This window comes from Zeus faber, assembly GCF_960531495.2.
Source record: "Zeus faber genome assembly, chromosome: 8".
NCBI lineage: Eukaryota > Metazoa > Chordata > Actinopteri > Zeiformes > Zeidae > Zeus > Zeus faber.
In genome coordinates this window covers 5,899,342-5,925,369 of record NC_137195.1, presented here as the reverse complement: position 1 = coordinate 5,925,369, position 26,028 = coordinate 5,899,342, and the positions used below count along the sequence as shown (strand labels likewise).

General features: G+C 42.4%; 2 protein-coding genes across 4 annotated transcripts; one reads left to right on the top strand and one right to left on the bottom strand.

Annotated features, from left to right (window-relative positions):
- Positions 1–1,678: 1,678 nt before the first annotated feature.
- mettl25b (methyltransferase like 25B) lies at positions 1,679–13,994 on the bottom strand. 3 transcript variants are annotated; one of them, XM_080006196.1, is made up of 8 exons: positions 13,846–13,994; positions 12,117–12,235; positions 11,271–11,487; positions 11,104–11,166; positions 10,813–10,950; positions 9,840–10,633; positions 9,028–9,212; positions 1,679–1,778 (listed from the first exon to the last, which is right to left on the bottom strand). In XM_080006196.1, the coding sequence occupies exons 1-8, from the start codon at positions 13,945–13,947 to the stop codon at positions 1,750–1,752; spliced, it is 1,647 nt and encodes a 548-aa protein (XP_079862322.1). In that variant the 5' UTR covers positions 13,948–13,994; the 3' UTR covers positions 1,679–1,749. The 3 variants fall into 3 exon arrangements, with proteins under 3 accessions (XP_079862322.1, XP_079862321.1, XP_079862320.1); XM_080006195.1 differs by lacking the exon at positions 1,679–1,778 and adding an exon at positions 4,718–6,641; XM_080006194.1 differs by lacking the exon at positions 1,679–1,778 and adding an exon at positions 8,105–8,256.
- Positions 13,995–15,734: 1,740 nt separating this feature from the next.
- isg20l2 (interferon stimulated exonuclease gene 20-like 2) lies at positions 15,735–20,785 on the top strand. Its single transcript, XM_080005017.1, has 4 exons — positions 15,735–15,904; positions 17,123–18,270; positions 18,666–18,866; positions 20,205–20,785. The coding sequence occupies exons 2-4, from the start codon at positions 17,314–17,316 to the stop codon at positions 20,370–20,372; spliced, it is 1,326 nt and encodes a 441-aa protein (XP_079861143.1). The 5' UTR covers positions 15,735–15,904; positions 17,123–17,313; the 3' UTR covers positions 20,373–20,785.
- Positions 20,786–26,028: the final 5,243 nt, after the last annotated feature.

Here is a 26,028-nt window from a genome sequence, read left to right as displayed (position 1 = left end):
AAACGACAAGTCGTCCTTTAAGGTATTTCTGATTTTGTTGTATTCAAGTTAAGCGCAAATTCTCTTTCTAAAAGTCAGAAAAGGTAGATATTTCATCAGGACGCCCCTGGACCCCCATGCACTGTACGGGTCTTAGAGCCCCAGTTATGGGGAAACAGATGTGGGTGAAGGGTTCGGTGAAGTCGTCAGGGATAAGGAAGAGCAGCAGAATGTTGTGCACTCCATTGTCCTTTATGGGTTCTAAGGCCCTGGCGCCGGAAGCGTCCGTGCACGCCACTGTGCACGGCGTGTGTAATGAGAAGGCGCACACACTGACCTCGGATCACGCCGAGCCATCTTCGACACAGCTTGACAAAAGAAGCGACGAGGCCCAACGGGATTGTCGCGACGAATCTCGCTCGTCGACATCTCAGGAAACTGAACACCGGCTGCGCCCCCACCCCCCGACGTCTTGACGCGACTTGAATTATTCAACAACCACTTGTCATTTACCGTACGCTGATCTCAACGGGCACAATAAGGGCCTCGTGCAATGACACCGGGACCATGGGGCCGGCACGGCCAAATGTGCGGCCGTGATTTGGTTTATTAGAGAGGGATAGTGTAGCCCCGAAACCCGAGGAGCAAAGCCTTGGGAGAACGCTGCCACCGCGTGCAGGTTCTCCGCCCGAACCGTCTCTGTGAACGGGCGGAGAGACTTTGTTTTAATTGTTTTATTACTGTGCGGTGCTTACGGTAGGGCTCTGTTACCCTGGTTGGCGTCCTAACTTACTCCACTTTATTCCGCTGCTTACTGAGGAATAGAAGACCCGGGGTTTACTTTATCTTCACATTATTTTTTTTATTTTGCAACGAGTGGGAGAGGATCTTGGGGGTACATTGGTGTATGTTTGCATTTATGGTCGTCCACCTGGGCACCTGAAAGGTGGCAAAACAACCAGAAAACCCTGCATGTCTGGTGATTGTGTGTGATTGTCTGGGGATGACAGATTAGAGATACAGCATTTTAACTGCTGGTATGTGTGCATGATATGCACATGGATAATCTCAAATCTCTTTATTTAATGCATTCATGGGATTCAATTGTCTTTTTGAAAATCCTGACATAGGCTTCTTAAGGATCATTTCATTTTGAGGCTGCATTGTGTAAGGTGTTCTAGCTGTTTACATGGTGAGGAAACAACATTCATTTGCTATATATTTTGCAATAAATCTATCAGTTTAGCCTCCCTGCAAGGGAGTGGTGAGAGTGAGTGACAGGTCATGATAAACACAGAACACTGTCCTTACTTGGCATTAGTCATTTTAATCATCATTTTGTTTTATCAGTTATTGATTTACCTTGACTTACATATGGGACAATTCAATTCAGGTTCCTAAAAGGAAGATAAATTGATGGAGTTATTGCATTTGAAGGTTGTTTATTCCGTGTGAAATTCTAGAGCATCTTACACAGTGCTGTCTTCTAGACAGGCCGATATACTTAGTACTAAAAGCCCCCACAGGGTAGTATTTGAAAGTTAATTTCACTGAAAATCAGAAAAAAATGTATGTGAATTATTCTGACACCTTTACATTCATGACCCATGGTTTAATCTACACATACTGTATACATGCATCAGTACAGTGCAAGGAAAGTTCAGGCTCCACACACTGGTTGTGCTGGGGGCTTCCCAGTGTCCTGTCAGTGGAGTTTAGATGCATGCAGGTGGCTCCAACTCCAACCCCCCCCATTATATAGCGCATTGATCAAACGAAGCCAGCGCCACTGTATGTTCCTGAAAGCAAAAACAGATGAAAAAATAAATAAAAAAACCCACAGGAAAAAAATGACCTAAAAAAACAGCCTGTGCATCAAGGACGATTGGACACTGGTACATAAACCATAGAAAGGTGTTTAAAGTGTAGTCTGAGGTGTTGAAGCATAGTCATGTGCTCCCGTCTGCTCTTCTTTCTCTCTGTACTCCCCCCCATCTCAGGTGGGGTGGACGGAAACTCTTTCCATGGCTTTAGAGACGCTTTGCCCGAGCCGCGCAGCCATCCAAGCACAAGGGATGACGAGTCCTTAGCTAACCTGACATTATCTTGTTTTACATTCCGGCTTTGGCTCACCGTGCCAAGACTGCCAATCAGGTTTCTTATAACAGCCTGGCTTGATTTCTGTAACTGATAACAGCACTTCCTGACATTAACACATTTAGTCTGACATGTACCTACAAATTAACCCTTTGCCTCACTAAAACTAAACAAAATATAAATAATATAAATCAAAATATAAATGTAAAGCATTCAGTCATTTTCTTAAATCTACAGTAGGTATGATCTTTAGATGTGACACAGAAATTATAGCAATATCTATTTATTATTTTGTTTTATTTAGTACTACTGTATTTACTATGAATTTATTCTTCTTTGTCCTTGGGCTGCTCCCGTTAGGGGTGGCCACAGCGGATCATCTGCCTCCAACACCTTCTGTTCTGCGCATCTTCCTCCCTTACACCAACCGCCTGCATGTCCTCCCTCACCACATCCATAAAGCTTCTCTTTGGCTTCCTCTTTTCCTCTTGCCTGGCAGCTCCATCCTCAGCCTCCTTCTCCCAACGTAACTCTCATCCCTCCTACACACGTGTCCAAACCATCTCAATCTGGCCTCTCTCACTTTTCCACCAAACTCTCCAACCTGAGCTGTCCCTCTAATGTACTCCTTCTTAATCCTGTCCATCCTTGTCGCTCCCAATGAAAATATCAACATCCTCAACTCTGCCACCTCCAGTTCAGCCACCTGCCTTTTATCAGTGCCACTGCCTCTAAACCGTACAACATGGCTGCTCTCACTACCGTCCTGTAGACCTTCCCCTTCACTCTTGCTGGAACCCTTCTGTCACAGATCACTCCGGACACTCTTCTCCACCCACTCCACCCTGCCTGTACTCTCTTCTTCACCTCTCTCCCGCACTCTCCGCTGCTTTGGATGGTTGACCCCAAGTACTTGAACTCATCCGCCTTCTCCACCTCCACTCCTTGCATTCTCAGCTTTTCGCCGCCCTCCCTCCCATTCAGGCACATGTATTCTGTCTTAAATAAAATTACTCACAATAAAATTTACTATGAATCTCTACCCATGTCAATTTACTTTCTTACTTTCCCCCTAAGCAAATCAACCTTAAATCTACAATAAATATTGATCCTGAGTTCTTAGAGTGAATTTAAAAGATTAAAAAAAAAAGGAATAAATAAACAATGAAATAAGTGTTGCATTGACAGGAAAAAAAAAAAAATACAAGTCAGAAAGTCAGTTTTTCTAACAATTTCAATTTACTTCCTTACTTTTTCCCTAAAGAAAATCAACTATAAATATTGCTCATTGATCATTCTGAGTGAGTTAAAAAGATTACAAAGTAAATGAATGAATAAGCAAACAATTAAATAAACGGTGCATTGACATGAAAAAAAAAAAGTCCAAAATAATTCAGCTTCTTGGGAAATGTAGTGATGACAAATATATTTCTGTGACCCTACAAAGTAAGATCATGATGGAGAACATCCAGGAAAGGAATTCAGTTAATAAGATAAAACCAAAAGTGACATTTGAAATTTGTGGAATATTAAAAAATGTGGATGTGGCTGATCCTCCAGCAGATTGATGGCCTTTCCTCCACAGAGGAGCTGATCTTATCGCTACGGGCGACAACATAAATAGTATGAGAAATGGGTGAAAGTCACTCCATCTGCTCCCTCTTCACTGGTGCTCGAGCGGTAAGTCCTCTGAGTGGCATTTTATACTTATTGAGATGAGAGCAATAATACAATTTTCAAGTGCATTGGCACAAATACTCAAATGTGCGTAATCGACACGCGGCCGCCTGTGCGAGCACCGCGTGTCGATTACGCACATTTGAGTATTTTTTGTATTTTTCGAGCTTATAGAGCTTATTGTGCGTAATCACCGGGTGTCATGACATTTCACTGCATATATGTATGACCGTATGTGTATGTATGTGACAAATAATCTCTTGAACTTGAACAATAAAAGAGCTTTAATTTAGTCAGAACGGTACATACTGTACACTGCAATATATAGTAAAACTTTAAAGTTCCATTTATATACCCATAAGAGAATTATAAAGAAAAAAGGCAAAGAAAAGGTAAAAAAACAAAAAAAAAAACAATACAAATTAATGCAAAACAGAAAATATTTAGTCTATGTGATCAATTCCTTCGACACATTACGGCGAAACTTGTTGTTTACATTGAAATTCAACATGCGCCTGTTGTTGTGTGGCCATTGTCCCCCCCTTTGAAACTATACTGCTTTTGGTCCATCCCAGGCTTTTGTCTACAAACATCAAAATGAGCAAACTGGAAGAGGCCATGGACGCTCTCGTCGAGGTGTTCTGCTACTACTCCTCCAAGGAGGGGGACAAGTTCAAGCTGAGCAGAAGGGAGCTGAGCAACCTGCTGCGGGGAGAGCTCCGCCAGTACATCCAGGTACATCCCCAACCATACCGCAGCCAACATATTTAGAGTTTTCCATGTTCTTTTTTTCATAAAATTTAAATATCTCATAAGTAGGCATGGATAGATACTCTGATCATATATAGTCAAATCAGCAGTATAGATAATAAGTGTGACTCAACGCCATCTAGTGGTTGGAATCAGCACAAGGCGTGCAGGGAGGACGCTGAAATACAGCAGTTCAGTACTTTCGGTGGTTCCCTACTTCATAAAAAAAGAAAAAGAACAAGGGGCCATCCAATCCCCACCTGAGAAACCACGCCCGTTTTCAGCATGAGGCATACACAGGCAGAGGATGATGTGTACGGAACGCGTTAAACTGTCATTCCCATTGATTTCAATCGTTATCTTTCCAGGCCAGCAGGGACCACACGGCAGTGGAACGCATCATGCAAGACCTGGACACAAACCTGGATGGATCAGTCAACTTTGAGGAATTTGTTCAGATGGTCACTAGGTTGACAGTGACCAGCGTCAAATACTTTGACGGTTATGAGCCAGTGTTATCCTGTGGTACAGTATGTAAATAAATCAAACTCTCTGTGAATGAAAGAAATCAGAATCGTCTGCGTGAGGGTGCAAAATGGCCTATGATGATGCAGATTATATCCGACTGTATGTGCCATCTTGAAACTAAATGCACATCTGATTTCCCAACTGAAAGGAATAAAAATCAACTACTGGTTTAGTTTCTTGTCTTGTTTACTTGAGTACAGTAAAAAAAACAGTACATTGATGACAGTCAGGGGGGAAGCCACCCTGGCTCTTTCGCCTTTTAATGGATATTTTATTTTTTTTCCTGATGAAATAACACAACGTTGATTAAAGTTCAAAGAGAAGGGCAAGAGCTCAACCTTAACCAAAAGAAACCCATGAAAAAGTGGGGGAGGCGGCGCTCCATCAACAAGAGAGAAAAAACAAAACAAACAAACACAAGAGGGAACAGGGTAAGCAAAACACCAAACTCATTTCTGAACCGACATATCACCTGACTGACCAGAGACGCCTCCCTGAGATGAGGCCAAATGACTGAACACGACGGCCCCTTGAGGCCTCGATGTTCAAGGCCTCAAAGCTTCCGAAAGTAAGCAAAGTCAGCACTGCTCTAGGGCGTTTCTAGGTTGTATTTGAGGTCGGTCCTGTTGTCTGATGTGTGTTTTCGTTGCTGTGATCATTGATCATTGATTTGTTTTTGACCCTTGATTTATTTCTTCCTTTTAGCTTCCTTGTGTGGCTCCTCTACGCCCTTAAAGTTATTTTTTGGCCCCGCACTTTGAGGGATATTGTGACTGTATCCGGTCTAACCTCATCTCGGGGTGAGGCGAGGTGTGTTAGGACACAGAGAACTTTGGTGTTGGGTTTTCCAGTCCTCCCGCTCTGATGAAGGCTTCCGGTTGACAGCCGAACATGCCAGCATACTTTTGATCCCAACGAGAGTTTCTTAAAAGTATGTATACGATGACGCAAATGTACCTCCACGTTTTCCCCAACACCATCATTTCCATGACCCATGGAGATGGCACCATAGTGAGGAGACATACAGTATATATATCTATAACAAGAAAAAAAAGACCAGTCCTCTTTATTGGTTTGTTTACTAAGATGATTAAGCTGTTTGCTTAATCATCTTAGTGCTTTATAAACAGCAAAGGAAAATTGTAACCTTAAAGCCCCAAAAAACCCTTATTCCTTATATATAAATATATAAATACTGAAATACTTAATTTGGTGTCCATGAAACTGAACTTGCCGACCGAGTGGTGATAAAAAAAAAAAAAAAGAAAAACATTGAAGTGAATCAAGAATTTCATGTTTTGCCCTATAAAAATATTTCTTAAAACATTTTGTTGAACTTGAATTTCCTCATTAATTTCAAAAATATACAGGAGGTAAATTCATCAGAAAAAATCATCCGGGTTACTAGGATTTATGTTCAGATCCTATTATGATATCCTTTATTCGATGTGACCGTGTCCTCCAAACCTCAAAATGCAGAATCGCTCAAGGTTTCATTCAAAGTGAACCCTGTTGTCCTTCCCGGTCGACGGCAGGCTTCAGTGCCACCAGAACAAAGTTCCGGGGGGAGAGTTTGGGGTCAAACAGAGGCACCAGCTGGCTCGCCACACCTGAAGAGAGAGGGAACACTGTGTGAAGTGCTCCTCACACAGAGACGGACACAGCACCACCCTCTTAAGATGCAAGGTTTAGCACCAGGTATTCGTTGTAGCACTAGAGCAGGGGTCGGGAACCTATGGCTAGTTCAATGACGGTATATGGCTCGCAGACAATTTTGAGCCAAAATTTTTCATCACAATTAAAAGGTAATAAATAATTTATTTGGAAAACAACGTCTTGGCGCGACTTGAATTATTCAACAACCACTTGTCATTTACCGTACGCTGATCTCAACGGGCACAATAAGGGCCTCGTGCAATGACACCGGGACCATGGGGCCGGCACGGCCAAATGTGCAGCCGTGATTTGGTTTATTAGAGAGGGATAGTGTAGCCCCGAAACCCGAGGAGCAAAGCCTTGGGAGAACGCTGCCACCGCGTGCAGGTTCTCCGCCCGAACCGTCTCTGTGAACGGGCGGAGAGACTTTGTTTTAATTGTCTTTATTACTGTGCGGTGCTTACGGTAGGGCTCTGTTTCCCTGGTTGGCGTCCTAACTTAGTCCACTTAATTCTGCTGCTTACTGAGGAACAGAAGACCCGGGGTTTACTTTATCTTCAATTTTTTTTTTTATTTTGCAACGAGTGGGAGAGGATCTTGGGGGTACATTGGTGTATGTTTGCATTTATGGTCGTCCACCTGGGCACCTGAAAGGTGGCAAAACAACCAGAAAACCCTGCATGTCTGGTGATTGTGTGTGATTGTCTGGGGATGACAGATTAGAGATACAGCATTTTAACTGCTGGTATGTGTGCATGATATGCACATGGATAATCTCAAATCTCTTTATTTAATGCACTCATGGGATACAATTGTCTTTTTGAAAATCCTGACTTGGGCTTCTTAAGGATCATTTCATTTTGAGGCTGCATTGTGTAAGGTGTTTTAGCTGTTTACATGGTGAGGAAACAACCTTCATTTGCTATATATTTTGCAATAAATCTATCAGTTTAGCCTCCCTGCAAGGGAGCGTGAGAGTGAGTGACAGGTCATGATAAACACAGAACACTGTCCTTATTTGGCATTAGTCATTTGATCATCATTTTGTTTACTACTGTACTTACTACTAAAAGCCCCCACAGGGTAGTATTTGAAAGTTAATTCCACTGACAATAAAAAAAAAATGCATGTGAATTATTCTGACACCTTAACATTCATGAGCCATGGTTTAATCTACACATATGTAAGAGAAATTACAATTTTGAAAATAAAATTTGAAATATAAATGTGGCGGACAAAGGGGCGTAGTCAAGCACCGGCTGCGGACCACAGAAAGACTCCAGGGTCCTTTTACTCGGCGCCCTGCCCCTCCCGGGTCTCTGCTCAGGCGCCACTTGTGGGAGTCTCTGCCACAGGTGAGGGTTTAGGGAGGGAGACAGAGTCTTTCTGGCCGTGGTGCGCCCACATGGCCAGAGTTTTATTGTTTGTTTCAATATGCACCACGCAGGCCACAATTATATATGTTACTGAGGATTATTATATTAATTGTGGATAATAATGATCCTCTTGGGCGCAGGAGGAATGGCGTTCCACTGCTTGGCTGCTTCCGAGCCCGTGCGCCGATCCCCTCTGTAAGACACACAAACATTAAGAAAACCCCCTGCCTCCAGTCGGACCAATCAGGCGAACACAAGTGGACAGAGATGGAAAAAACTTGAACTTGAACTTGAACCTGAAGACGAGCTGATTCTTAAAACTTGGGAACGAGCTTCCCGTCACATAGCACACAATGCAGCATGTGAGTGTTGCCGTATTGAGCATGTTTGGCTCTACATACGCATTGGAGCAGTCTTCCTGGCATCTGAGAGACATTAAGAGCAACCTACGCTCACGTTGAACTGATGGAAGCCTCAACGCAGCATGTAGCTTAACCTCACTACGTATGAAGCAGACGACAAGGCCACCAGCAAAACCATGCAGGACCACAAGTAAATAAAAGTATTTCATTTATTATTGGTTAGCTACAGTATAACAATAATATTATTGATAATAAATATTATTGAGAAGAATAAAGAGAAATGTATTATATATAGCGCTTTTTTTAAGTACTCAGAGATGTGTTATACATTAAAAATGTATTCCTTACTTAAAAAATGCACGCATTAAGTTGCATTCAATTGTATTAAATATTATATGACTTACAAGTAAATACATTTGGAAATATTTGGCTTTTATGGCTCTCCCAGCCAAAAAGGTTCCCGACCCCTGCTCTCGGCGATGAACTCTGTCTCCAGCCCCGGCGTCCACTGGACCGCTTGGCTCCGCCTCACACACAGTGACTCCCGATGTTTCACGAACGTTGAGTTGACCACCGCCCCCTGACCCCTGCGCCTCGCTCACCGTTCTCCTGCAGGTAGATCAGCCGGTCCAGCAGCACCAGAGTTTCCACCACGGGGGCGAGCAGCAGCGCCAGGCTGAAGAACACCACCACCCGGTTCTGCTGCTCCAGCATGGCCTCCACCTGGTCCGGCTGCAGCGGCAGCGTGGCGGGCAGGCCCACGCGGGGCAGACCCAGGCGGGCGTACCTGCAGAAGAGAAATGAGAGAGATGACTGGTCACTGGCAGGGTCCCGACATCGACGTTCATCAAAACTCCTGTGTTTTCTCCAGATAATCAATTAGACGCTGCAGGGAAATACGTTTCCGGACAACACCGAGAACAGGCTATCAAGTAATATATGTATTGACTGCCAGAGGTAAGTTTGAGGATGAATTTAGGTTAATATCGAAAATGACTGACATTGATGATGAAATATACAGTAGAACCGCATTGGTGCGTTATACATACTGTCGATCAATGAAGTGTTTAAGATGCAATACACATCAATGAAACTGATGATGATACATCAATGAAACACAAGTATGAAAACTCTGTGAACAGTTCAGATCCATCGACACACACACACACACACACACACACACACACACACACACACACACACACACACACACACACACACACACACACACACACACACACACACACACACACACACACACACACACACACGGTTTTACAATTACTTCAACTGTAATTTTTTTTCTGCTAATACACTGATAGTTCCATGTTAGCAAACGTTCCTGTCCGTGTCCCTGTGATGACGAAGATGCAGGAATATAAACAAAGGTTGAGGTAAAAAACGGACAACTCACTCTGTAAATGGCAACAAATAGGCCTTCTTTATTGTCTGGATTCCTGCCCTGCGGAGCTCTGGCTTCGCAGCCCTGATGATGGTCTCCAGCGTCGCCCGGTAACAGTGTGTCCTTAGCAACCCGCTTTCCTCCCTCAGCCTCTCCATGTAGTCCTCCACGGCGTGACACGCCCCCTCTCGGGCCTTGTAGGACAGCTGGTGTCCCGGCAGGCCCCGCACCCAGGAGCTCAGCGGGTAGCCGAACTCTGACGGACACGTGTCCGTGCGAAGCGCTGGTGTAGGTGGAATGTGGGAGGCCACCACACCCGGTGGGGAGGGGTGTTCTTTTGTGGTGATTTTCATGTAGCAACAGGCCACGGAGGTGATACCTTGTACATGTGGACAGGTCACAAAATGGCGGAGGAGGGTGGCGCTGAGGTCTCCACAGGCGTGGAGACCAGTTAAGACAAAGTCCCGCTTGGCACTCGGGATACAGCTGCCGGCAGACAGCCCCTTCCCGGCCTCGCTGCCGCAATCGGAGACGAGTGGCGGGCTGGATTGGTGTTGTGGCGCTGTACCGTGAATATCACAGTCTTTGACAGACAGACAGTCTGGTCCTGTGGTGTGGACGTGAGCATCGCCCTCTGCCGCAGAGTCCCAGCGTCTCTTCTTGCCCGACGCAGAGGGAGGTAAGCGAGCTTCATGAACACATTCAGACTCTTCCAGCTGCTGGATGAAGCACTCCCATGATGCCTTGGGGTTCACCCAGCCGGCCACATGGCGTGGAGAGACAGCAGAGAGACAGGAGGAGCCATCCTGGGAAAGGGGACGGACAGATTTGCCTCGGTTAAAAAGGTCATTTGACATATCTTTATGTCTATATGTGGCTTTAAGGAACTTTTAACAGACCAAAATAAAAATGACTTTGTTTTCAAAAACATTTTTTTTTTTTAAGTAAAAAAATAACAAAGGTATGGGCCAAGCAACGCACTGACCTGCCTCTGCTTTTCTTTCTCCAAAGTCCACAATAACTCTTCGTCAAATTTATTTGCCATAGCAACCAACTTGTGATCTGCCTCGATGGCTGTCACAGAGAGTCCAAGTCCAAAGGACAGGAAGCGCGTCAGGTGTCCCTGTGGAATGCAAACTCAAATTTAAAAAAATGCTCCAACTTCATCTTGTGTGCCCGCAGATTGTGACAACCACATACTTTTATGACTTCTAAGGCTACTCTGCTCGGCAGAACAAGGCCTATGAGGCACAGAAACAACACAAACAATAATCACCTGTCCAGATCCTACGTCGACCACGCTGTCACACGACGTCTGGTCACAAAGTTGTTTTACCAGCTGCGAAGAAAGGTTTCAGAATAGTGGTCACTGCTCCTTGAGGGTTTCAGTCAGCGCGTGCTTAATGAATAACGCTGAAGATGAATAAGCATCAAGTCCTGTACCGTGCCCAGCTTGCGAATCTCATGCTGCTTCTTGGGCTTCACGTGCTTCCTGAATATGTGCCCCAGCATTGAGCTCTGACATCGGTTTTCCGAGAACTCCAACGGGTTCACTTTGTCCACTTCCACGCTCTGTTGCTGCCTGGAAACTCGAGGGAACGCCAGAGCGTGCGCCGTGGCACGGAATGCCAAGAGGGATAGAGGCCATACTGAAGGATATCTGCAATAACAACATTTAAATTATAAAATTATATATATTCATTATAAATTATAAGAATCAAAAATGATGGTTTGGAAAACAGGTTACTCGTCCAGGGTGTCTTGGTGGTCACAAGGAGTTAAATTTAATACATAGAAAGACCTTAAAGGCAGATTTTACCAAAGTTTTGGACAAATCGTCTCTCTTATCCAATAATGTTTTGCAGGTAAGAATAAAGGGAATAACTATACATTTGTATTATATTAAAAATGATGTAGTTGGATTTTTCTTTCCAGTATGACAGGTATAAGTATAAGTGAGTTGGGTTCATCAATAAATAAATTAACCAAATCTATGGTTAATCAAGAGTAAAAAAAAATCCTATCAGGCATGAAGGCAGTTGTGTTCAGCGGTGGGCTTAAGGTTTTATAAAGTCAGAAATATTTCCAAGAACCTGACTAATTTTGACCAAAAATAAATGGATGGATAAATAAATATCAGACAAAATAATGTTTATGTTGAAATTTAGACCTCATACATTCAAATTCAAGACTATTAAATTACTTTTAAGGCCATATATTTGTAAAACTGAACTGAATTTGACAAATGAAGGAACTGCAGACATCCGGCTCATCTCCATGATCCAGTACCTCCTGTCCTGGCAGGTTGGATCCAGCAGGAGGTCTGCGATCTGCGGGGGGGACAGTTCACCCAGCACCTGCTGCCACCTGACGGGCAACTTCAGCCACAGCTCCTCGGTGAAGAACTCCTGTGGCGAGTCAACACAAAGTATCCTGAACTGGGATCCGATGATGTGTACATCTATGTACATCTATACTCAAACTGGAAGGACAAGATGATTGAAAGGACCCGGTTCTATTGAGACCTCAGCCATGTCTGTGCGTTCTGCGGTTGTCCTGTTCCAGATACTTTGAGCCCGAAAAAAACGCAGAGATTAAAAAAATAATATTAATAGTAATAATAATAAATACGTGAAGAAAAAAAGGTGAAGATTTTGTTTATAAACGTAAAACAGTTACCATTTATAAGACGAGATATATATATATATATATATATATATATATATATATATATATATATATATATACACACACACACACTCAATAACAAAGAGAAAATAGAGCTGCAAGCAGCAAAACACAGGGTCCAGTTTCGTCATGTTATGTACGTATTACAGGTTTTGGAGGTTCCGATGTTCGCAAATCTGCGCTTTGTGATTATATGTGGGGATGTTTGGAGCGGACTGAGGTCCCTCTCCTACCGCGGATTCTTTCTTTAATCCTTTTGGGGGGACGGTGGCCACACCTGGCTCGAATTGGGAGGAGTGCGAGTTCAAGTTCAAATCGGCATTTGAGGGAGACCCGCCGCGTCAACCCCGGGGAGGCCTCATCCCCGCTGCGTGCTGCCCGGCAGGAGAGCGCAGCAGCCGGGGAGAGAGCTGAACGATTGGCTGTTTGTGTCACATGGTTGTTTGTCTGATCGGTATGAACTTATGTAATTTTAGTGGTTCAGTGGTTATTTAGGGGTTAGTGTTATTTCCTTGGATTACATTTTCTATAAGTTTCGTTTTCATGGAATACAAAAAACGTTGTGGTATTTCTGTGAGGGATTACCATATCACAGCTTCTATTTTTCCGACGCCTCGCTGGATCTTGAACACATCACTCACTCGTACAGTCGAGTGGACTTGACCTGATGTGGTCACAGATTTTTGTAGACAATTGTGTTTTAATATTTTTTCATTGATCTCGTACAGTAATGGGGACCAAAGAGATAAAATACAAATCGAACAGATCCACAGACATCTACCAGGTAAGAAAGTACATAAACAGGCACACACGCCTAGTCTGTAATCTCTAACCACTACAGAGCGACCGAGTCTAGACCACACACTGGACACGGTGCCAATGTGCATTCTGAATCAGAACCTCTGCATTTAAAGTGAATAATATGATGACGTCACAAAGCGTCTTACTCTAAATCTCATCTTGTTCATTTTGTTTCCAAACAGCGGCATGTCAGTCAAGCGTGACCACCTGAATACTTGGGGTAAAATTTGGTGTTTTTCACTAATTTCTGCTCCGTATGTGGATCAATTTGGGTGAAACTTAAACCGCGATTTGTTTGTGACATACCGGTTCAGACGAGACCTCAACCGTGGTCGTAACTTCTGCCGTTCTTGTTTCAAAAAGCTTAAGAGAATTCTTCCCGTGCAATTAGAATAGGGGATCCAGCCCAAAATATATATATATATATATATGTTTTTTTTATCCTAAAAATAGTTTGGAGATTTGTAATAAAGCCATTGAATGCGAGGTGATAATACAAGGTATTTAGGATTGCAGGCAGTGTACGTACTACCACATAGGAGTCGGACAGGTGCTTGTATTTGGACAGGAACGTGGTGAGCCCCTCCGCCAGCTCCCTCCTGCGTTCCAGGGACACGGGAGTTGCAAACATCGCCGCATATCAAGCAGCGCTTGCGTCTTCTGGGTCAAAGGAGTCGGTAAATGTTGCTTTTTTTTATCGTTAACGTAATATTTACTGTAGTTACCGTTATGAACACGAGACACGTTTGTTACTGACCGAGTGCACCGAGAACCGAGCATGCGCAGTGCGTCTGCTCTGCTTGATCTGCTGTTGCTTTTTCGGGGCTGTTTCCAACGGAATTGCGCATTACCGCCACCGCGTGGTTGAGACTGCTGCTTGGTTAGAAGGCCGTAATGTTTGGACCCACATGTGAAAATTTGTATTTATTTATACATCAAGCCTAAAAAAATAAAAATAGAAAAAAAAACATTTAAAAAAATAAATAAACCCCAGCTTCTGCATTCTGACAGAAGTGTGGAATTGTGTATGTTTGCATAGATATGTATGCAACCCGTGCATATGTATCTCCAAGGTTCAAGCTTCAAGAGGTTTATTCGTCACATACATATACATACTACGTCATACATATGTGCAGTGAAATGTCAATGCAACGCACCCAGTGATTACGCACAATAAGTTCTGGACTGAACACAATAGCTACCTAAAAAATTCTACTTGTCTTACTAACAGATTCCTACAACGTAATGCAGTAAGTCGAATACTATAGAATACAATAAAATATATAGAATAAAATTTAAAAAAAAAAGAACTCAAAGGTAATGCAGGGTGGGGATACAAAATGGAATAAAGGGAATAGGCTTATGTATATGGGAAAGGCTATTTATGTATATACAGATATGTGCAGTAAAGTGGCATGTGAATAAAGTGAGGTAGTGTGGGTGTAGTGTGTGTGGGTAGTGTGTCGCCACAGCGGATCACCTGCCTCCTCCAATACCTTCTGTTCTGCGCATCTTCCTCCCTTACACCAACCGCCTGGTAATATACGTAAAAGGTGCGTATTTTTAACATCCCCGCGTCCGACTCATGTCACCCAGGCCAGGCCAGGCCAGCCAGGTGACAATCAAAGTTTAGGATCGATCATATATGTTTTAATTATTGCATTACGTATTCTTATTGTATATTTGTTTGCCTATCCGCATATTTTATTCCACTATATTGTTGTATTTCTCGGTTTGTAATCCTTTTAAATATGTTATATTCAATATAACATATTTTATAAATGCTTGGATATTGGTATTTTATGGATGTTGGCACGTGCACAAAGAGAAATTTCCTGAATATACAGATTCAAGATTCAAGAGGTTTATTCGTCACATACATATACATACTTTCATACATATACGCAGTGAAATGTAATGCAACGCACCCGGTCATAACACACAATATGTCCTAGGGAAATTTTATTTCTAATAGACCAACTAACTGACTCCTAAAACGTAATACAGTAGGTCGAATACTTATAGAATAAAAAATATATATATATATTGAATAAAATAAAATACAATCAAATAAAACGAGATAAAATGGAATAGATAGAGGAAATATGCTTATGTATATGGAATAGGCAATTATGTATATACAGATATGTGCATTAAAGAGGCATGTGAATTAAAGTACCAGTATATGTATGTATGTATGTGTGTGTGTATATATATATATATATATACATATATATTTTATTGTATTTACTTTGAATGCTTAAAAACACTCCGCTGCGGGATCGAAGAAGCTCTGACGATCGAACACGACGCCGCGCATGCCGCGCTCGGAGGGACCCGGAAACAAAACAGGAAGTAGCAGACAACCCGGATGTGGTCATCAGCAGGACAACACGTGTTACATGCGGTCGACGTCGACGGCCTGCGTTGGTTTATTTGTTTGACACTTTAACGCATAATTTGGTGCCAGATTTTATGTGAGAGTAAAGCCGGTGTAGTAACACAAGGGATATAAGTCATATTTGTATGATGTCGTTGGTTAACGGAGGGTCGCGCCCGTCAGCCAGGAGCTCGAAGCCAAGATGCTGGTAAATGCCACGAAGCTAACCTCGGTGCCACTGTTACGCTGTTATTATGCTAGCCCGACTGTTTATTTATAGATTATTATAAACGATATATTACATCCACTGTGGCAGCTTGTCAGCACTGTGTTTATCGTGGACGCAGAAGAGTTTCCTTGTTAGCTAGTCTATAGCTATGATAACACTTCATTATGGCACTTTAGTATTCCCCGGGGGGGGGTGAATGGGTAGGACCAGCAAAACAGTGCAAGTTAAACTACCAGAAGTTAAAATGGCCACATAACTATAGCATAGCTATGCCAACTGATCAGCCCAATATGCTCAGATGGCAGCTACGTTAAAGTAAAGTGCAAACAGTATAGAGCAGCAATGTGTATCAGCTGTAGCTGCATAGTAAATATGTGTACAAGCCATTTTGTATAAGTATATCAACCTTTACCCTGGTGAGATAGCAGTACAGTATAGGGAATGTAATATTTGACGGTTGCTATGTACTCTGGGGGGGGATCACTTCCATTAAGTTGCACAGAGAAATAGCTTAAACAAATGAAATGTACAAAAGTGGAGAAAGGGTTGAGGTTTCACACAAGAGGTTGTCAGCTTTCCACCTAACTAGACTTCCACGCCTTCTTTTAACTCAGAAATGCAGACCGACATTCACTTAATGTGACAACTTTATTTGGCAGATTTTGTCCAACGTGACTTACATTTATTCATTCACTGATTGACGCAGCAGTTAGGGGTTAAGTCACATGCTCAAGGAGCACTACAGCATGCTATCAGGAGGAGCCTGGGGTTGAACCCGCAACCTTTATATTACTAGACAACTCACTCTACCTCCTGAGCTCCTGCCCCCTCAATGCAAGTGATCCTCCACATATGGCAGCTTGCTCCAGCAATGTGACGTCATCTTAAATTCCCTATAGTAATACTGTAATAATAATAGCAATTCTAATGGCATTACAACAATAAGAGAAATTCTAATTATGACATGGATAATAGTGCTAATGGTAATAGTAGTAGTAATAATGGTATTACCATTAATAAAAATATATAATTATAACTGCAAAGAAAAATGTTTTAAACTGAAGGGAGCCAAAGGGAGTAATGGCAGTGGAACTGCCTTTATTATTTATGTTATTTTATTCTAAACCTGGTGACATTAGCTTTCAATTATGGCTGTGATGTATATTGGTTAATATTTGTTTTTCTTTTTCTTTCCAGTTTGGCGTGCTAATGTTGGACACCAACAGTATCTGAGTATATGAGTCTGAGTATTAGAATTATAATTGACTACGTGGATCTCTGCATTTGGATCATTCGTGTGAATGTGGGGACATTTACATATGGTTAAAACATTCTTGCATTATCTTTGAGAGAACCTAACGTACCTGGACCAAGGAGCACTCGCCATCATGTTTGGTATAATAAACACTTTGGGGAACTGCTTTGGCGTCGATTCGATGAAGTTGCTCCCTGAAAATGGGAGAAATTCGAAGCTCAGCACTGCACCCTCTGCCAGCAATCCAAGTCAGAAACAGGAAACAGAGCAATGTGACATGCTACTCAATCTGGTTTATGCGGATGACAAAAAGAAGCCACCAGCACCACAGAATGAAAAACATCAGCGATTTCTAAAAAGAAGAAAAGAGCGAATGGGCTTGCTGAAGGGCAAGACAACCAGGACCAAACAAAAACTGGTACAATCCAAATCAAGTTGTAACTGGACTTGCGACCCTCAACAGTCAAACCAGCAGCCGTCAAGCAAAAAAGTAATTTTTAGGTCGGACAGGACTAACCCTTTGGGGCCAGGAAACACAGTTAACGGATATTTAGGAAAAAATGTGATTTTTAAGTCTGACTTGACTCAGCCTTCTGGGTCAGGAAAACAACACTCAGGTGGTCATCTGTCAGGAGCAGGAAACAAAGTTAACCATCACTCCGGGAAAAAAGTAATTTTTAAATCAGACAATATCACCATTTCAGGAGCAGGAAACACAGCTGGCCCTCTACTATTAAACGGAAAGGAGATCAATAAATTGGACTGGCCAATCGACCCATCAGGAACAGGAAGTGCTGATTATCCTAAGCAGATGATTTCTGCACCTCGGGACTGGAACAAATCCGACTGGGCGATGTTTGATGTAAATCCCTCAAAGTACGTTGCCATTGACTGTGAGATGGTGGGCGCAGGCCCCTGTGGGCAAATCAGTCTGCTTGCTCGCTGCAGTATCGTCTCCCATAATGGAGATGTGATGTTTGACAAGTTCATCCAACCCACTCAGCCCGTTACGGATTTCCGGACGCGCTGGAGCGGCATCACGCCCCAACACCTCAGGCATGCGCTCCCGTTTGAAGAAGCCAGAAAACAGGTGAGGAGCCAGAAAAGTTCTGGGCTCATTCTTCTGTCTCTCACGTCATTCCCAGTTACCTAAATAAACACTATAGTGGTGGTTTTAACCTTTTTTAAATCCTGCACTAGCCAATTTTGTACACTCTACACGTTATTTGTGAATCAGCTACTACAGTGTTTTGTTTAACATTCATTCCAAAGGTCAGGTGTCGATACACTAGATATATGCAAAAAACAGTGATTTATGCAGAAGATGAGCATGTATAAAAGAGAAACTTGCTAGACTGCATCACTCCATCCTTCACGTCTCACTATGCGCACCCAGAGTTAAGATATTGTGATATTACAATGTACAAAAGTGTTAAGTTTCTGACATCATTGCGTAAAGGAACTAACACCCTTTTCTGCTGGCAGATCCTGTCGCTGCTGAAGGGGAAGGTGGTGGTCGGCCATGCCATCCACAACGATTTCAAGGCCCTGAGATACTTTCATCCCGCCACCCTCACCAGAGACACCCAGAGAATCCCTCTGCTCAACCAGAACGCAGGCTTTCAAAGGGAGTGTGTCAGTTCCCTGAAGAACCTTACCAAGGCTATACTCAAAAATGATATACAGGTAGGAAGATACACTTAAATTTATTTATTTTTTTTCACAGTTGGAATGCATTTGATACAGCGCTCTTTCTAGTTTAGGGACAGGGGGTCAACCTTCTCACCTGGAGCGTTTAAGCCCTGGTTATACCCTCACACGGGCATGGTATGGCGCTACGTACCCTCCGTGTGGAGAGAGCAGGGAGTTTATAGCAGCCAGATTCTCCGTTGTGAAAAGGAGCTGGTCTGTCGCCCCGCTCCATGCAGAAACAAGAGAGGGGGGTATGAAGTTATAAGCATTAGCATTTTATTACAGAGGAACTTAGTTATCCGTCACAATGTGTAATAATTCTCCCTCATTGGAAAATTCTCTAAAAAGTAACTGCACATAAGTACCAATAAAACCTTATTTTTATTTGTAAACTGAACTTTACAACCACCCTGTTCATTTACGATAAAATCACCAAACCTGAACGAGCTGTTTGCATAAACTATTGTGTCTCTGTGTCAGAAAGAAATTGGTAGACAAAGTGAAGTTTGGGTGGTTGTGGAATTTCACATCTGACTTGTGCTGCATATCAGAAATAAAAGGGGCAGGTATAAACCTATCTTTAGGGGTTCACTTCAACGTGCGACCAAGAGGAGCAGGGGATCGAACCGCCAATTATCATTCGCCCCGCTCTACCTTCTGAACCACGGCTGCCGCTAGCGGGTCTCAAGGGCTCTGTCCGCCCACAATTAGGTGGACAACTTGATGAAGCCCCCAGCAGAAAGCCCTTGAATGATCAAGAAACAACTTGAGAAATGCAAATGTGTGAACTGCAAAGATTTCACAAGGGGCTTAGGAGACAGGTAAGATATTCCTGAGGATGCTTTATAAACAGAGAGCCTTCTGGGCAACGTACTGTGGCAGAAGCCATACACACTACAATCAATACAAGCGTAACCCCAGGACTTTCACCTGAGTTATGCTTGTATTCGTTGTGATGCTTCAGTAGTTCTGCCTATTAGTTCTACCTCACTCAATAATGGAAATATGCAAATGTAGGGAAATATGCATTTTTAAGCAATGAGGGGAGAAAAAAAAATCTGACGGGACTAATGTGTTACTAATTGTGACTGTGTCACTAATTCCCATGGCTTTATTTAGGTTTTCATTTAATTGAATCACTAGCTAGGCCGAATTCACTAGTCTGATCACCCCCCCTCTGCCTTCCATTTTTAAAATCGGCTCCACTGACATGAGACTGTGCTCAAAAAGGAAATGTCTGAATGTAGGAATATGTAAAAATTTCACTTGACACGATGCGAGAAAATATTTTTATGAACCTCACGCCTCAAAATGAACCTTGTTTGTCCACAGACTGGGAGAAGAGGTCACTCTTCCGTGGAGGATGCCAAAGCCACAATGCAACTGTACAAAACAGTGGCAACTGAGTGGGAAACACATCTACGATCTGTTACCGGCCGTCAAGACTTGTACCGACCAGCGGCTCCTGGAAAATCTGGGGAAGCTTCAGACAATAAATAATGAAATAGCTCTTGGTGTGTGCGGTAAAGGCAGTGGGTGAGACTGTGGCTATAACCATCCTGAGTGTTCACTAGTGAGGCACAGACATTATACCTGCTTACCTGTATAAAATGTTTGGCGTTATACACATTTCTGGCTCTATAAAAATATAATGGGAGGAGACTAGTAGCGCTGGTCTGGGCCTCCCACATTACGGCTCAGGCACCTGCTCTGACGCCCTTGCTCTATCAACCTGCCTGTTTCTCAGGATTTGCATTGGGTGCCATGGTGCTGCTGCCACAAGATGGCGGTATATTTCCCCCCCCCCCCCCCCCCCCCTCTGCTTCAAGTGCATAAAGATTTATTCTTGTCTGGTGTTCAGTCAGACCTTTTTCAAAAGTGGCTTAAGTGATGTCAACTTTTAGCTTGCGTTTTTCGGTGGAACGTTGTTCAACCTGTTTGTAATTTCATAAATGTGTTCTCAACGTTGAGTACATTTTTACACAATTGATAAAAAATGGTGCTCAAAAGCATTCAAAAAGCTTTCATCTGTCAAATTCTGTCAAAAGGCTTTACTTCCCTCCGCTTTTCCAGGAGAGGTGTCCTTTTCACCATGTTATACTTGGACATTCAAGTGCTACCAAAATCAATGCTTTCGGTTTATGTGCCCTGAAATGTCTTTTGCAAACTCGATGTCTTGCAAACTCGATCTGTATTCACTGTCCAGATGTCAACAAATAATGGTATTGTAAGTCTAGGTGGGAAATCATGCCACTCCTGGTTATCATTCTACGTAGAGTGGGACACTTGTACACTGCCTAGTGTTGAATCAGGCAAACTCAACGCCCAAAGTCATCCACAGTGGCTTTTAAACTCATCAGCGAAGCTAAATGGTAGTGTTTTGCAGCCGGCTTGTGTACATTGCCATATGCATGCAGTTAAACACACACACACCAAACTACAATATCAGCTCAATGTTTGCCCCGATCCAACAATGTTTACCTCAGTGAAAACACTAAACCAGACTCTGAAACATCAACGTACCTCAAATAATCTCCGAAACAGGAGTCTGCAAGTTGTAGCACTTACTACGGCGTAACCAGATTTTTCCATTCCTCATTGGTTTAAAACCTCGTAACAGTCAGTGATATAAACATTCATCACATCTGCTCCCACATACCTTCTTTTTAGGGGTTGCTTTCGCTGCCTGCTACGGAGACTTTCAAGTGCCTGACTCGGTGCAGTTTTCACGGGGATCTGATCTCCGGCCCCTCTGTGCCCGTCGCTCTACAACCACAGGTGCATCCAAAATAACTGACCTGTCTCAAGCTCTTTCCTCCGTCAGGAAGAAGCCTAACTTTTTGCCAGTGATCATGTTTATACTCTGTTGACTGTACACAGTCCTCAACGGGTGTTGTGAGGTTTCGCGACGAAGGCCTGTGAGATATCTTTTCTGAAACAATATGTTGGATTTAGAGGGATTTTTCAAAATATTTCACCTGTGCCTAATATATCTATTCCAGAGCGTGTGGATGAAATAGGAAGTCCAGCTTGAACGAAAACCTCGATATGTTCCATTTTCCTGAGGAGTGCGTTGACTACCAGCGTATCAAAATCTCCCCAGGATACACTTGGTGTGAGATCCAGTGTGATTTGGTCCTTCGTTGTGGGTGAAAACACTTGAGGCATCCTCCGTGTGATGGGAGCTTTGAATTAGCGAAGTGGAAGTGTTATCTCATTGTCCTGCAGGTTTCTGCTCTGCTGGGCTCAATAAGACTTTGGTCAATGTGCGTATGCACATTCCGGTGTCCTATTTGTATACTGTATATCCAGTTGGGTTTCTTTACCTTCATGTCAACCCCGGCCCTCTCTGCCTTTTTAATTGCACGTTTGTGAGCAAAAAGGAAAAAAAAAACAATCCAGAGCTGATTTGTTTGAGATTATCCGTTTCTAATCTCCCTAATTTAATTTCATATTGCAACGCTTTAGAGACCATAAGAGGATTTCAGTTTTCTTAATTACGTTTCTTGAGGGTATTATGTTAATACAAGGCTTCCTGAATTTTATGCTTAGAAATAGATTGAAGTGGAAATAAAGGGGCTGCCTGTGATTTAATTCTCGAGCATTTATGAATTACTGGAAACTGCAAATCTCAACTCTCAAACGTCTGAATGGGGTCATAGGTGAAAGACAGCGCCGCGATTTGAAATCAACCTGCACAATGGCTCAATTTCAGAGATAATTTGAATCATTTTCAATGCACAGATCACTACTCGCTGGGACCTACCATTTGGGTTTTGTATATTTCACATTACAATATGTTACTGCCCATAGCATCTAAAAAGCCTGGGCCTATGCATGAACCAGACCTACCGGGTGTCATGACATTTCACTGCATATATGTATGAACGTATGTATATGTATGTGACAAATAATCTCTTGAACTTGAACTTGAATTTGAACTAGTGTGTCCTGGGGCTGTCAGGGGTTCCGCAGCCCCCTATGGGTCGGTCAAAAAATTGCAGAGGGTCCGCCACTGCCAAAATATAAAACTCTTTGTTTGCCATTCATTAACATATAATTATTATCAACTTTTCTTTTTTTTTTTTATCGAATTCCACTTCACTGTCTTTTCTCCAAAATTTGCCCTCTTCTGATCAATTCGTTTTTCTTGATGACATGGAAGCGGTCGGGGTGTTTTTTAGTTTTTTGTTTTTGTTTGTTGTTTGACATCTAAGGATGCTGTTATTTTTTGTGAATGTCCATCCATAAGTGACAAGTTTCCGATCACAACGAGCTACGCTGCTTCATCAAACCAGCCGCTGCCGCCTTTCACTTCTCTCGCCGCGTGCGATCTTTGCATTCCTGGCGGGAAAGGCGGACCACGCCACAAACAGCGGAAGCGGCATATAGAGCACATGCAGAAGAGGAATACATTGAATGGCTGCATCTTACATGGTGTAAACTACAGAAAATTATTTGATATGAGATTTTATTTATTTTTTTCCCCCCCACAAAGTTAATGTACCACTTTAATTTATAGCCAAAAAAATATTGGCAGGGCCCTCATCCAGAGACAAGTTTGGCAAGGGGGTCTTGCTATAAAACATGCGCTGCACTGTTGGCCTACTTGCTGCTTTATAACAGGTACCCAAAAAAATTCCAAGCAAATTCATTCCCACACTCACAATTGTCACAAATATATGATGACATGTTCTATGACATAGGTTGGATTTTTTTTCTTTTTTTGGGGGGGCTATAAGACATTTTAATTTAATTTCCAATTTGACCCGTATATACAGATCAAATTGGACAGTATATACTGTGTATCAGACAACTATACAGCACCGACCCACCAGCCAAACCTATTTAAATTCATCTTTCCTCCCTCCTCCCCTGTCACGTGACGTGGAGCCCCGTCCCCCACCCTCTCCATCACCTCCAGCCCCCAGAGGCTCAGCCCCACTCTCTGCTGCGCCTTTCACAACGACACCACACACTTTGGGGGTTGTTGTTTTATTTTTTTAAACACCGGCCTTTTGATTCTTAATTCGTTGAAAATGCCAAAGGCCTGAATGGAAAGCTCCTGCCTCCCTGCTCTGGTGTGAGGTGCAGTTGGTCCAAGAGTCCCCCCCCCCCCCGTCTCACGGCTTTTTGGGGCTGCAGAATTAAAGACACCGGACACCTGTTAAGTCCTCAGAGGAAAGAGACCCGAGACAACCAACATGATGAGGTAAGATCTGCCTTATCAAACTTTGTGCGTCATCAAACTTTTGCATGTTTTTGCATTATCAGGATTTTAAAAAAGAAATAAAAAATAATACGAAGACAGTTTTATTACAGGAGGCATCACATCTTTCTATAAAAGTCATGCGACTTCAAATATACTTAATAAACTGTGTGAATGAAATGTGTAGCCTGAATTTCCTGAGAGAAAAAACATTGAATAAATAACTTGCACACAGCCTTTCTACATCACCAATAGATTAGTAAATGGACAATAAAGTTGGTTGTTACTCTGGTGACAATTATTACAATTTTATTTAATTCAGTTTACATGTGTGAGGTATACCAACCAGCGTATAAATGGTATGTACCAAACACAAAACCTGTTTCATCAGTATAAAACATAATGATCATTCACATTCACAGCATTGGCAATCCTAAAAACAAAACCTGCACACACCCTAATACCCCAAGTCAAACTCAAAACTCCTTGTGCACTGTAATCTGCTATAATGTCATAAATCTGTGACTGTCCTGCTGGATTCAAATGAGGATAATAATTACATCGATATCGTTTGATTAACTTGGAAAAACGAGATGGGTCTTGGCAAAAAAAAAAAAAAAAGGTAATTTAATGGCAAAAAAAAAAGGAGCCATCTCTTGATACATGATTAAAACCTTTTATTTGACCACTTATAGGGAGGGCAGCAGCATAAAAGCATAAAAAGTGCCAAAGTCTCCGAACCGCTCGTTCAGCATCAGAACCTGCAGGTAGACAAACAGGGAGCCAAATAACACTGAGGTTTATAATAATAACGTTTCGGGGAGACAGGTGGGTTTGCATGTAGCCATCCTATGATCAGGCGTGAGACCTCCGCCCCAAACCAGAGGCCTCCCCTCAGCGGTCAACAGATGTGACTCACACCCAGTGAACGTGTGTATCTGCATTTCACTCAATACTGTATGAAGGGTTGCGTAGAGATGAGCTCAGAGGAAGGGGGGCAGTTGAAGTTATGGATCCTTCTTATTCTACATGTTATCGGTGATTATTTGAGGTAGATCGAGTAGATCCATGAAGATCAGTCGAAAAGGAAAAGTTGAGTTCCCGTTTCAAACTGCTTTGTGTGTCAGCCGAACGCAGTTTGGAGGGCAGAAACCACCGTGAGCCACCGAGGGATATGGAAATATGCAAATTGTTTTCATCTTCTTTTGTTTTTTTTTTGTTTTTTTTTGTTTGTTCTCTTTTTTCCATTGATGTTTGGACATCATTTCAAAATCACCTGTTGCATAATTTATTTTTTTATTATTATTATTATTTTTTTAATAAACTACATTTAGAGCTCATAGAAGTAGTGAAACAACGCTATTAGTGGTAAAATATACTAAATAAAAGCATCAGTTCTATGCATTTTGGGCTTTTCTCCGTGGAGGACGGAATGAAAACGTTCTTTATTTTAACCTAACTTTAAGAAGGTTTAAAAGGACGTAACCTTGCATGTCATGTATTTTGGTTGAGTCACAGCTTTACAGAAGCTTTAATAACATACTCATACAATATAATAAATCATATAATAAATAATATGAGCAGAATCACACACTTACAAATCGCCTGTGTCACTTAAAAAAGTGAGTTACTCTTATAAATTTTAACTTTTTGCCAACTTTATCACATTTCAGATTTTGCTTATTTTTATCCTATTATTTTTTCCAACCAGTGATTGAGAACGAGAATGTGTGCAGGTTATTTGGCCCTTTTTTTTTTACAAAATATTCGGAATATGGAACTATTTTCTCCCAAAGACACAACATTCTGTAACTTGGATTAACAATGTAATCATAGAGTTCATAAAACTCCCGTTCATATACTTATACGCCTTGATAGCCTCATACATTTATACTTTTTTTTACTACTTTATACTCATTTTTACAGGGTGTGGTCTGTTGTGAGATC